Source organism: Erpetoichthys calabaricus, chromosome 2 (genome assembly GCF_900747795.2).
Source record: "Erpetoichthys calabaricus chromosome 2, fErpCal1.3, whole genome shotgun sequence".
Classification (NCBI taxonomy): domain Eukaryota; kingdom Metazoa; phylum Chordata; class Cladistia; order Polypteriformes; family Polypteridae; genus Erpetoichthys; species Erpetoichthys calabaricus.
The window spans coordinates 292,180,737-292,194,513 of NC_041395.2; the positions used below are offsets into that span (position 1 = coordinate 292,180,737).

Sequence of the window (13,777 nt, forward strand, 5' to 3'; positions counted from 1 at the left end):
GACTAGACAAAATGTTTGCTACAAGTTTGGCTTTTTCTACTAAAGATTAAGAGTTTTACATTCATTGCTGGAAGCTGGATATGCTGTTAAATCCACATTTTTGCACATGAATTAAAAAAGGCATGAATGGCGCTTTTACTATTTAATGTTAAATCCAAGATAACACACGAAACATTACATAAAACATGAACATCATTCAGTCAATCAAGATTAATGCAATAGCCAAAAGCTAAGATGTCCCAATATCTCATTGAAATATTTCAACTATAAGTCCCATGGTTCGTTGCAGATTGAAATAGCCCTTTGTGTTAAAGAGGTGTTTTTTGGTTTCTGTCTTAAACACACCTCTTGTTATTTTTCTTTGGTGCCTTTGAGTATATGATCCAGTACTTAAATGATGGATTTCTGCTGGAAGTCCACTTTTAGCCATGCTTGTACAATTTTTTTTGAAGACCTGGCTTACGTCCCCAAATAGCCTTCTCTGCTAATAGCAAAATTAAATTCCATTAGTCTGTTTAAGAAAGGCATGCTCATTAATCCTAGAGTGTCTTGATGCTGTTACCAGAATTGTAAAATACATGGTACTCTAAATGCGGTGCCACTTGCGCATTATACTGTGTGACCATAATGCCCTTTGATAATATTCAAGAGTTTATATGACATAAGCTAACATTTTATTTTGTCCTTTTAACTGCTGCTGCTTCTGCCAAGTTGATGAGAGCTTTGCATCAACATAGACCTCTAAATTGGTTTAAAATCTATACCAGAAACGATGTCATCAATATCAATTAAAGAAACTAGTGGTCTGATGACAGACCCCTTGTGGAGCATTCTCATCTTATTTGTACTTTTTGTCTCCAGTCGATTAACCACTTTTAAATCTAACTTTATAAGTTAAATCAGATGCAAATGAGTTTGTCTTCTAATTTATTTCAGATTACAATTTCCATAATTTAGCATGGGACAAAAGTAAGGCTTATTGGACTTTAATTACTGACTCCAAGTCTCCCTTCTTGTGGATTACTGTCATATTGGCAATTTTCCCATCATCAGATACTTCTTCCAGCTGAAGTGATTGCTGGAAAATGCTTACTAAGGACAAGATGAATCAAAAAGGAGCAGAATAAGAATGAAGAGAACTGCAAAAGGTTTGAGCATGAATTTAAAATCAAACATTTAAAGAAAAATGTTAAGAATGGCTACTTTGCTGGTTGTGAAATTCCTAATTTTGCCACAATTACTGAATTCTTGGAAAAGCTGCAATTACTAATAGCTTTTATTTGATGTCTGCCTTGTTAGAAAGTCAAAATGACATTTGAAAAGAGCATCATGCTAAGGTTCAAAGTGAAAAACATCTGACTGTCATTTGAGGGTAAATTGCTCAGCGTAAACAAATTTTATTAATTAACGTTTGGAGTTAGGCCTGAATGACAAACTTTTAAGAAACTGGAAGGAAATGGATAGTTTTGTGCTATTTTTAAGCTTGCTTTGATATTCTAATTATGCCTATTAATAGTACTATTTGAGTATCACTGTTCTTTGTTTTATTATATTGAACTGTAATGCAAGTGTCAAGGCCATGCAAATGAAGGACAATAACTCTGCAAAGGAAAAAAGCATTAAAAAGTTATCAGAGCAACAATTCTACTTTAGGCCAGATCACTTTTAAAATGTGAAAACACCTGAGTGTTAAATAGGCTGCAAGTCAGTATCTACTGAAATATATGTACAATGCTACATTTTATATTTAAAGCATGATGCTTAGCCATACTTGAAGAGATTACTGTAGTCATAACAAATATGAATTACACTACTGCAGTACTGTACTAAATATAGCAAAGCTCATGCAGTATTTTATTTCATTTCAAGATTTCAGTATTGATTAAAAGACTATCCTCTGGTAGTGGCCCACATACAGAATAAGTGGCAAGACGCACTTAATAATCAGAAAAAAAAAGAGAAATATAGTGAGCATCAGCAATAATACAGGGCCTTATTCAGGGCATACAAATACAACGCAGAAAAACAGCACCACAGCAGATGTACCTGGCTTAAAAAAATCTCATTAAAAACTGTACTTGATAAAGCACTCTAATAAATTGTGATAGCAAAGGGTTTTCACATTCAGTAAAAAGCCTTTTGCAATACATTAGTCAGTGAAAAGTCAAAAACAGCATGTTTGTGAAGATCAACAATACAGAATAAGAAAAGTGGCACTATATATAATCCTGACCATCTCATAAATTTTGTTTAATGATTACTCAATTTAACATATTTCACCAAAGGTGGCATGGTGCTTATTTGGCCAGAAACATTAATGCATCCCTGAAGGTCTAAAATGGTTTCATCTATCAAATATTTGCCACGGTGCCTGCAAAAGCTCTGTGCTTCTCTGTCAAGTTCAGGAAATAAGAGGACAATTAAGAATTATTTAATGTGGAGTAAAATGAAAGGAAAACAAGACCTTCTTTTTGTGAAGACAAACAATAGTGTTTGTTTTACTTGCCGATTTCAGTTTTTATTTTTTAAATAACAATTAAGACAACACTATAACTTCATAAGTACTGCAATGTGATTATTACAAGATAATTAAACATATAATGAAGTATTAAAGTGTTTATGAAAATAGGACCAAAAGTAAGAAAAGCACAGTTTGTACTGATACAGATTTTTTGTAAGGTATTCTATTCAGTGTTTCAGAGATTTACATTGGTATGCGCTTATCTACTTTCCTGTTGTTAAAACTGGGGAAAGAAGGAATGTTCAATACTAGGAATCTGCTTAACATTATGTGTAAGTGTGATAATCTCTCTCTTAATGCTAGCATCTTCCATTATGCTACTATGTCATTCTGGAGAGAGAAGCTCTGTCAGGACTGATAACTTTTCTTTGTTGACTCTCAAGAATCTTAAGCTTCCTCTGGACAATGTCACTCACCTGCAATAAAACTGCAATTTCCAGTAAAAAGTAAAAACATTTCATTTTTTTAAAAATTAGATAGAACTGTTTTTGCCCCCAGAAGCAAACTTGGCTTTTTACAGGTTATCTTTAAATAAATAAATACATAAATAGGTAGGTGGGTAGGTAGGTAAATAAATAAATATACACACAAACACTTTGGTCTTAACACACACCAGAGAGACTATAAAACAAGAAAATTAAAAAAAGAAAGAAAAGTTCTGACTTGGCTGTCACATTCAAAGTGAGGTATTATGCAGACATATTGTTCTTGGTATAAAGGACACCCCCATGTTGTTCCTTCTGCTGAATGATTAATTGACTGAAAATCCTCAGTGTTACTGTGTCAGAGAGAGGATGTGCAACACTGTTCATAATGGCACTCAGTTTTATTTTAATTCTCTCCTTTGCTACGACCCCCAGGAGGTCCAGAGTATGCTCTATAACTGAGCTTGCCATTTTAATTAGTTTGTTCATTTGGTGGGTCTCTCATGAAGTGATGTTACCAGCCCAGCACACCACAGTGTAGAAAAATGTGCTGGCCATCACATAGTTACAGAAGATATGAAGGATGTCAATTCCCACATTAAAGTAACGTAGTCTCTTAAGAAGAAGAGCCTGCTCTCCCCTTACATTGTTTCTCTGTGTTCTGAAACCAGTCCTGTCATTAATGCTGACCACTTTTACACCCACTCCTTGAACAGTGGCCAGACATAGAGGCTCTTTGGTGTGGCAAAAGTCAATAATCAGTTCCTTTGGTTTTGCTGATGTTAAGATGCACACAATCCACTTTGCACCAAAAAACAAACTTCTCCAACTGAGTCATATACTGTGTCTCATCCCCTTTATCAATACACCCCATATGTGCAGAATCCTCTGAGAACTTCTGCCAGTGACGTGACCTGCTGTTATATTTATAGTCTGAGGTGTACAGAGTGATGAGAAAGGGAGACAGGACTGTTCCTTGTGGTGCTCAGGGGTTGCTCATATCCACATCAGAAACACAGTTCTTGAGCCTCACAAACTGCAGTCTGTCTGAGAGAACTAGTAAACTCCAAATCCATCCTACTTTTTGGCAGTGACAAAAATATTTTTTCATATAAAAAGACTGTATTCAGTGGGAATACCTGCTTAGGCTGAATATCCTCCTCACTCATATTTCTTATTCTTTAGCACTGGCATGCTTGACCCAATGCGCCCAAAATTCTTGTACCAATATTAAAGAAAAGTTGAGTCCATACCAGATGTATTTGAGTCCATAGGCTATTAAAGGCTTTATTTGTGTAAAAGCAATTCAAATTAATTCTGCACATAATCCAAATTGGAAATGAGTGTGTTGTGAATGTGCCTTAATGTGCAAAATTAATTTAAACAAAAAAAAAATATATATATATTTGTGGAGGGATGGAGAGTTAAGGGGGGTGGGGGAGTCACGTGATCATCTCCCTTCCCATTCACCTCATTTTATTCACTTCATTTCGCTCCGAGCTGAGCTCCGCAACTGACGCGGTCTTGCCGTTCTTTTTCCTTAGTGTTTAGTCGTTTCTCCTTTACTGATTTACTGTTTAGTAGACACGCTACTTACTGAATAGCATTTTTTCCTTTAGTGTTTCTACTTTGTGTTTAGTAGACGCGGTGTGCGAAAGGAGATTTGGGATCCGAGAGACTGTGTTTGTGGAGGGATGGAGAGTTAAGGGGGGTGGGGTCACGTGATCATCTCCCCTCCCATTCACCTCATTTCATTCACTTCATTTCGCTCCGAGCTGAGCTCCACAGCTGACGCGGTCTTGCCGTTCTTGATTTGCTTTTCACATGGCCAACTATATGTTGCATGCTCAAGAGTAAGCTCAGCGCACAGCTTGGTCATATTACAACCGGAGGGGCGAACTGACAACATGGTATACAAAGAGATCCTTAACAAATAATTATTGCTATATTTTCCCTCAGTTTATTATTTTAAATTTTAAAGTAGTACTTCGCCGCTGCAAAGCGCGGGTATTTTGCTAGTATATATATATTACTGAGATGCAACTCAGCACAACACCGACTAGCATGCTGCTTAATATTTATGGCAAGCCAGCACTTGTTTTCTTTAATATTCTTAAGCATTTTGGAATGACAATAGAATATTACTGAGACCATGCAAGTTGCTATTCATATTTCTTGGTGGGTCTTTTTTGAAAAGTAAAAAACAGTATCTTTTTTTTATATAATTCATCCCTTGTCAAAACCCAATTAATCCATGTACAAGGTCACAGAGTGTTCCATAGTCTATTCATTCCAGCATGATCAATACCAATCACATATATTTTAAAATAATGTTTTATAAAGGTCTCTCTCTTAAAGCAATTAATATACATTTTCAGATGAAAACACATTGCACTCAAAATAAAGGCAAACAAGTAAAAAGGATGAATTCTATATGAAAATGCTTTAAAAATGATAAGCAAACAAAAAAATAACATATTTGACCAGCTTATTAAGTGTTAGCTGAGAATTCTACTAGTAAACTCAGAGTCTGGTGTACTTCTCAAATGAGTCTGTTTCTTATTTAATATAAACTGTACCTATGCACATATCTGTTTTCCAGCCCACCTTTAGCCAAAGGGACAGGAGTAAATAATGGCAGCAACCTACCCTGGATATGCTGCAAAGCACTCTCATGCACAGAGCTACACTCACTTTCAGCAGACCAACTTTGACTTTTTATTTAATTAATCTGATACATACATCTTTGGCAATTGGGAGGATAGTAAGAATACCAAAAAGACATACAATTCATTTAGATTTGATAATTTTTTTGTTTCTAAAAAGTTTAATTGCAAAATGACATGTATTACCTATTTACCAGTAGACCAGGTTTTTATTTACCTAACTTATCAAAAATGAAGATTAACATATTTACTTACATTCCCCACACAACATTTAATACTTCTACAAATGTGCACAATTTTAGAAATGTAGAAAAATAGCATATTAGTGACATTAGTCACTAGTATGCTAAACTGCCTTTTATCTCTCTGGCTAATGTAAGGTCTTTTCTCTAAGTATATGAAGGCAAAACCATCAGAGGCCATTAAAAGGCACTATATCAAGATGGATTAACAGACTGATTGGAGGAAAAGCAATTCTCAGTTACTGAAGAGAGGAAAGGATGTTATGATGAATCAAAACTTAGCACTTAACTTCTTTTATAACAATAAAATGAACAATGATGACTGCATGCAAACAATACACTACTTTCAGACTGAAAAATATTGTTTATTAAATCTTGTTTTACCTTTTCTTGACTGATATTTATGCATGACTTCCCAGCACCACTTAGCGTGATGGATACTCAAAACACTAATGCAATTGTACACTTGTAACATCCTCAATTTCTTTATACAAAATTTGGAGATAGTGCATATGATGTAAAAAGTGACACTATATAAAGACTAAAGGCAGTTTCTACTTGCCATAATGGGATGGATCACTAAGAAATATAAAAAAAAAAAAAAAATGCTTCTATTAAAGGATTCCCTCTGTGCAGAAATGCTGTGGAAACATTACAGCTTTACAGAATCAGTTTCATACTAGCCAAAAGCAAATTTTAAAACATATCTCCCCTAACAGCCTTCAGAGTCACAACATGAAAAAAAAGAAATTATACCAAGCAAGACGCTTGTAGCATTAAAACAAGGTGTTTATTGAAAAATTAGTTCTTTCAGAGCAGTCAAAAAAAAAAAACTCAAGTTAACACACTGTAATGACTGTAATTATTAACTTCAAAACAAATGGCATTATGTTCTAAGTAAAAAAAGACTGATTTAAATTAACACCATACTTGAGGTGAATTTAGGGACCACTGGAAGAATTTGTGTGTGGATCATCATCCTAGCATTCAAATTCCAAATGATGTTTAAAATCTTAAAATAAAAGGGGTTACATTTCCAAATGTGCTGCACAAATGAATAAACTCCACTCATTCTTCAATTTTGTAATGGTTCAGTATAGGAATGTATATAAGATGTTTAGGAAATCCCTAGCTTTAACATTACTGTACTAAGGTAATTAACCACATTTTGAAACCCTAGGCTACAATTAAAAAACAGAAGAAAAAAAAGAGAGATAAACAGATATTAAATTCAGGCCTCTTCACCCTTTTAGAGACTTAAAAATGATACTCTACATCTCTACTAATTATAAATCTATTTTATGTGTATACTGATTATTTTGTATGCTATTTATTCATTCATTCATTATTCTTATTTAAATGTATCTTTTCTTGTAACTATGGTATTTCTTCGACATCGTCTAAAATACACTTTGAGGTACATAAAATGAATGAAAATGTGCTATAGAAACAAATGATGTTGGTGCTAGGACTCATTTGGAGGAGTACAGCTAATGTTTGGAGGTTCCTGTACCTACTTACAGTGTGTACACAACTGGAGTGAAGTGTACTGCAGTGGTGGAGCCCGGGACAATCTATGTGTATATACAGTACAGCCCACTACAGTAAACTAAAAATGTTTTTTTCACCCACAAATCGGTTCATCAGCTGAATTTTCTTACTATATTACATGCATGCAAGTACATACACCTGTCTCTGCTGGACTTTTCCATTTTTCTGTGGTGGCGATCTGCGCCACCACCACCTGATCAAAGCACCATGCAGTCCTTACATTGATGGATTGAAGGCCAGAGGTCCACATGACCATCATCATCTAATTCTTCCACATGAAGCCTGAAAACCATGAGGACTGATTGAGATCACTGATGTTAGGTAGAATGCTCAGTGGGGGCTGGGTGGTCTCGTTAGTTTGTTTTTTTTTCTCTAGCCCTCTGGAGTTTGTTTTTTGTTTTCTCTGTCCTCCTGGCCATCGGACCTTACTTTATTCTTTGCTAATTAGTACTGCCTAATCTTATTTTCATATTTGAATGTTTTCTTTCTTCATCTTGTAAAGCACTTTGAGCTACATCATTTGTATGAAAACGTGCTATATAAATAAATGTTGTTGTTGTCAGAGTAAAGATTTCATTAGGGCGCCTCTTTAAGCACAGTGTCATCTTAGACATTAATTTTGTAACTTGTTAAAATAAACAGCTCACTTCTTTTTAATCCAGTGAATAACATTTTCTTATATTCATTTGAAGTATAATCAATATTCTGCATCCCTTGTAAATGTAATTGTGTCAAAATCCATTGATGTGTTTAAATGAAGAACAAACTTATTAGAATAATTTTCTCAATGTAACACAAATAGATAAGTTAAATCAGTATGCAGAATTTGAATTCTGTCCCTATAAAAAATGTAAGATTTATATTATGGTAGAAAACCAGACATTATAGTTAAAATTATTGACTAAAAATTTAAACTGATCACCAAAAGGTTGTCACCCGTAGTCTGACAAGAAAAGGAGGAAAATATAGACGGGAGAAAAGAAATCAAAGGTGAGAATTTGAAAAGAACAGAATAAAGTCGGGAGTGTGGGTAGGTTCAGAGGAAAGGAGACAAGGCGGTCGGGAAGAGGGCCCCAGATATGTATCATTCTATGGACACTGTGCGGTGGTGGTGGTACTGTAGGATGATAGAGCCAGGCTTGGGCAAACAAGGAAGTGACTATGGTGTCTGGTTTTCAAGTCAATTTAAAGGTTGACTTCACATGTCGGCATCTCAGCCCTGCTGTGGAGACCTAATAGGTGAGGGGGTCAAGAAATGAAGTAGAAAGATGCCAAGGGTCTATGGAGGAAAGAAAAACAGCCGATTTTAACTTTGTGATTATATTATTCATTTTAACCCCTCATTATTTATGTATTTATTGAGTTTACTTCTATAGAAGGCCACTTGTTTTTATTGGATTTTTAATGCTTATTTATTTATATGAAGAAGCCACAATTCACTATTTAATGTACACTGCCTGATTTAAAAATAAAATGCACAAAAACATTTTGCACTATCATTGTTTGCCTGTTTGTGTGTCCTAATTGCACTATTCCATCCCTGTTATGACTATTAATGGCTTGGGAAGATACAGTCATATGAAAAAGTTTGGGAACCCCTCTTAATTCTTTGGACTTTTGTTTATCATTGGCTGAGCTTTCAAAGTAGCAACTTCCTTTTATTATATGACATGTCTTATGGAAACAGTAGTATTTCAGCAGTGACATTGTTTATTAGATTAACAGAAAATATGTAATATGCATCATAACAAAATTAAACAGGCGCATAAATTTGGGCACCCCAACAGAGATATTATATCAACTAGCCAACCCGCGGCGTACCATACGCCGCATAATCAGGCCGCTTTTTTAATGATTTTTAAGCACAGGGAGAAAATTAACATTTGAAAAATCAGAAATGTAATAAATCATCAAGAAAAGTAACATTTCATGTGCCCACCCCCAACTCGTCACACCCACCCACCCAGCTTGTGTGAAAAAAATGCGCCCGTTCTTTCATCATTTTGTTGCAGCCTATCAAAGACTTGCTGATCATGTTTTGTAGACTCAATATATATTGGCTTTTCACTCAGCGCGAGGGCGCACATTCATCTCTGATTATTACATCCTGCTAGACTAATCTGGTACACGGCTGCGTTTGAAAAACCGACTTTTCCCGGATGAGTTTCACCGGCATTAATGATTAGGAATCTGGTTGGAACAAAACCCTGCAGCCACAGGGGTTCACCAGGACTGAGTTTGGCAAACACTGCTGAACAGAGACGAAACCGTCTCAGGTGAGGAGTGGGGGCGGGCAAAGTAGTTGCAGCTATTGATTATTCAGTGTTGTTTGCCCGGGTGTCTGATCTGCGTTGACTGACATGGCTGTTTTCTGCGTATCCCATGGTTGTCTTCCGGCAGTGTGAATGCCTCGAGAGACAGGGCATCCTTGTGTGGTGAGTTGTTGCAGTTTGTGACCACGTCGCCGACATTATCCCAATGTTGGCAAACAAAGCCAACAGCCATGTTGCGAAGTTTGAGAGCAACAGTTTCGTCAATGACATTTTTACATCCAGCTAGTCTGCTAGACTAATGTGCTACACGTCTGCGTTTGAAAAACCGACTTATCCCGGATGAGTTTCACCGGCATTAATGATTAGGAATCTGGTTGGAACAAAACCCTGCATCCACAGGGGTTCACCAGGACCGAGTTTGGGAAACACTGCTGAACATAGACAAAACCGACTCAGGTGAGGAGCTGGGGCGGGCAAAGTGGTTGCAGCTATTGATTATTCAGTGTTGTTTGCCTGGGTGTCTGATCTGCTCAACAGGATCATAAATAAAAGGAAAACAATGTGAAGGCAATGTCACAGGTGATCCTGTGGTATAGCGGGTGCACAGCTCCCCTTCAAAAGCCCATTTTTAAATAAATACTCATCGCACTCACAGTGTAGCGAGGGGCGTGGAAGTGTGGCTGAAATGGTTTCCAGGTAGACTCGTGCTGTGGGCATTTCTCCCCTGTGCAGTGTGTGAGCGAGTGAGGAGAGAGAGAGAAAGCCGGTACGTTAGAGTGAGTGAGAGCAGGCTCGAAGGCAATGTGTTCCTGTGGTATAGCGGGTCCATAGCTCCCCTTCAAAAGGCCATTTTTAATCAGGCGACTGACAGTAGTGGAGTCAGGCACAGAGAAGGTCAGCTGCAGAGAGAGCGTCTCGACTGTTGCAGGGCCTGAAGCAGGTGAGACACAGGGCTTATTGGTTTTTAAAGACTGCTTCCTTCATTGTGTTTTAACTTCAGTTTTAAAGGATTATTTGGCTCTCTCTTGCGCTGCCTGTGTGTGCCTCTATCTCTCTATGGCGCTGCCTCTGTGTGTGTGCGTGGCTCTCTCTCTCGTGTGTGTGTGTGTGTGTGTGTGTGTGTGCGGCTCTGTCTCTCTGGCGCTGCCTGTGTGTGTGCGGCTCTGTCTCTCTGGCACTGCCTGTGTGTGCGCGGCTCTCTCTCTCGGTCGCGCTGCCTGTGTGTGCCTCTGTCTCTCTCTGGCGCTGCCTCTATGTGAACCAACGTTCCACTGAGGTTGACTAATGAAAAGTCAACGTGGCTCAGAGCTGCAAGTGGACTGTGGCACAGACAAACAGAAATGACGGCATGTTTTCCGAGGCGTCGCGTCTGAGTTGGTGGGCGTGGCTCTGTGATTTTTTTCGTCGTATCCAATGGTCTAAGAGTTGGTGGGCATGGCTCCTTCCTGCGTGCGCCATTGGCGTCTTACTTGTCGGCGGTTTAGTGAATCCACGCCCCTTCCGGCGTGCTTTCCATGGGTGGCTACTTGTCTCCCGGCTTAGTGAATTATATATATATATATAGATACTTAGTTGAGCTTCCTTTTGCAAATATAACAGCCTCTAGACGCCTCCTATAGCCTTTGATGAGTGTCTGGATTCAGGATGGAGGTATTTTTGACCATTCTTCCATACAAAATCTCTCCAGTTCAGTTAAATTTGATGGCTGCCGAGCATGGACAGCCTGCTTCAAATCATCCCATAGATTTTCGATGATATTCCAGTCAGGGGACTGTGACGGCCATTCCACAACATTGTACTTCTCCCCTCTGCATGAATGCCTTTGTAGATTTCGAACTGTGTTTTGGGTCGTTGTCTTGTTGGAATATCCAACCCCTGCGTAACTTCAACTTTGTGACTGATGCTTGAACATTATCCTGAAGAATTTGTTGATATTGGGTTGAATTCATCCGACCCTCGACTTTAACAAGGGCCCCAGTCCCTGAACTAGCCACACAGCCCCACAGCATGATGGAACTTCCACCAAATTTGACAGTAGGTGGCAGGTGTTTTTCTTGGAATGAGGTGTTTTTCTTCCGCCATGCAAAGCGCTTTTTGTTATGACCTAATAACTCAATTTTTGTCTCATCAGTCTAAAGCACTTTTTTCCAAAATGAACCTGGCTTGTCTAAATGAGCATTTGCATACAACAAGTGACTCTGTTTGTGGCGTGAGTGCAGAAAGGGCTTCTTTCTCATCACCCTGCCATATAGATGTTCTTTGTGCAAATTGCACTGAATTGTAGAACAGTATACAGATACACCATCTGCAGCAAGATGTTCTTGCAGGTCTTTGGAGGTGATCTGTGGGTTGTCTGTAACCATTCTCACAATCCTGCGCATATGCCGCTCCTGTATTTTTCTTGGCCTGCCAGACCTGCTGGGTTTAACACCAACTGTGCCTGTGGCCTTCCATTTCCTGATTACTTTCCTTACAGTTGAAACTGACAGTTTAAACCTCTGAGATAGCGTTTTGTAGCCATCCCCTAAACCATGAGAGTGAACAATCTTTGTTTTCAGGTCTTTTGAGAGTTGCTTTGTGGATCCCATGCTGTCACTCTTCAGAGGAGAGTCAAAGGGAAGCACAACTTGCCACTGACCACCTTAAATACCTTTTCTCATGATTGGACACACCTGTCTATGAAGTTCAAGGTGTAACAAGCTCATCCAACCAATTTGGTGTTGCAAGTAATCAGTATTGAGCAGTTACATTAATTCAAAACAGCAAAATTACAAGGGGACCCAAATTTTTGCACAGCCAGTTTTTCACATTTGATTTAATTTCATACAACTAAATACTGATTCACTAAAAATCTTTGTTCGGAAAACACCCCAGTACTCAGATGTTCCTAGGAAATGAAAGACCTATCACTGTTATCTTTTTTGTTGAAAGTAGAGTAAACTTTTATGCAGGCTGAGAGGGGTTACCAAACTTTTTCATATGACTGTACCAGGCTGCAGGCAACCCGGGCATCCAAAGGATTAGGTGCTTGTGTGTTTCAATGACCCTTAAAGCTTTTTAATCAGCAATTTAGTTAAGTGCTGTTGAGAGGAGGAAGAGAAGTCATACACAGATATCAAAAATAACCCTTCAAAATATATTGTTGAGCCTTGCACCAGAAAGGGAGGATAGTGGGAACTCATACCTGTGGACAGACCTGGGATAAACAATTACTGACAATCGCCAAATGACTGGCTGGTCCATATAACAGTCAATTCTAGGTGGTTAAGTGCAATGCAAGTTGGGAGAAATACATGAGTAGGCCAGATATACAATAGAGAAGGTCTTTAATTAAGTCATCTGCTTTGAGTATAAAGTAACAAAATCTAATTTTCACTCACCCTGACACTTTCCTCCATTGGTAGGATCTCCATAGAAACCTGCCATGCAGGCCTCACACTGCATGCCTGTGGTCAGGTTCCTACAATGTTCACACACACTGCTGTTCACACAAGTGCTGTGCCCATTGCACTGACATGCTGAAATAGTAAAACAAATCCTAGGTCAAATATTAAATATAAACTGTTTAAAATCAATGACATGCATGGTTTCTCAGAAATTAAGATAAGGCACAGTAGACAGAAGAGATCTCAGAAAACAAAATCATCTTTAATAGGTATTACTTTTCTGAAAGTAGCTTTTTTAATGAAGCTCTCACCATATTTGTTGCTTAATTTCCATATAATAGGTCTCTGAATAGAAAATCAATATGATTATAGGCAAACATTTCAGGCAACCAGAAATAAAGTAGAAAACTGCCAAGCAGCTTAAGAAAAACAGAATTAATAGGGTCAGAATATCTCAACCTGAGACGAACTAACTCTACACATTGCAGACTGGTTGTGCAATTAATCCTCAGAGTGTAAAATCTGCCTCTCAGAAGAAATTTTCATTTTATAGGATATTATTACATAGCAGACATTAAAATACAAAAAATGAATAAAGATTTGCCTTTAGCTTGCTAAACTTCTTCTCCATTAAACAATCCATTAACACAGAAACTTTTACATCAAAAACCAACATTGAGAGCATATGAAAATATCCTATCTTAAATACTTTC

The 13,777-nt window shown here is 37.8% G+C and overlaps 1 protein-coding gene across 1 annotated transcript in view; it reads right to left on the reverse strand.

Annotated features, from left to right (window-relative positions):
* atrnl1b (attractin-like 1b) overlaps window positions 1–13,777 on the reverse strand; it is a 1,074,694-nt gene that overhangs the window by 658,402 nt on the left and 402,515 nt on the right. The window contains exon 19 of the mRNA XM_028795765.2: window positions 13,059–13,196. Coding sequence (XP_028651598.1) covers window positions 13,059–13,196 — 138 coding nt within the window. The remainder of the gene's footprint in view (window positions 1–13,058; window positions 13,197–13,777) is intronic.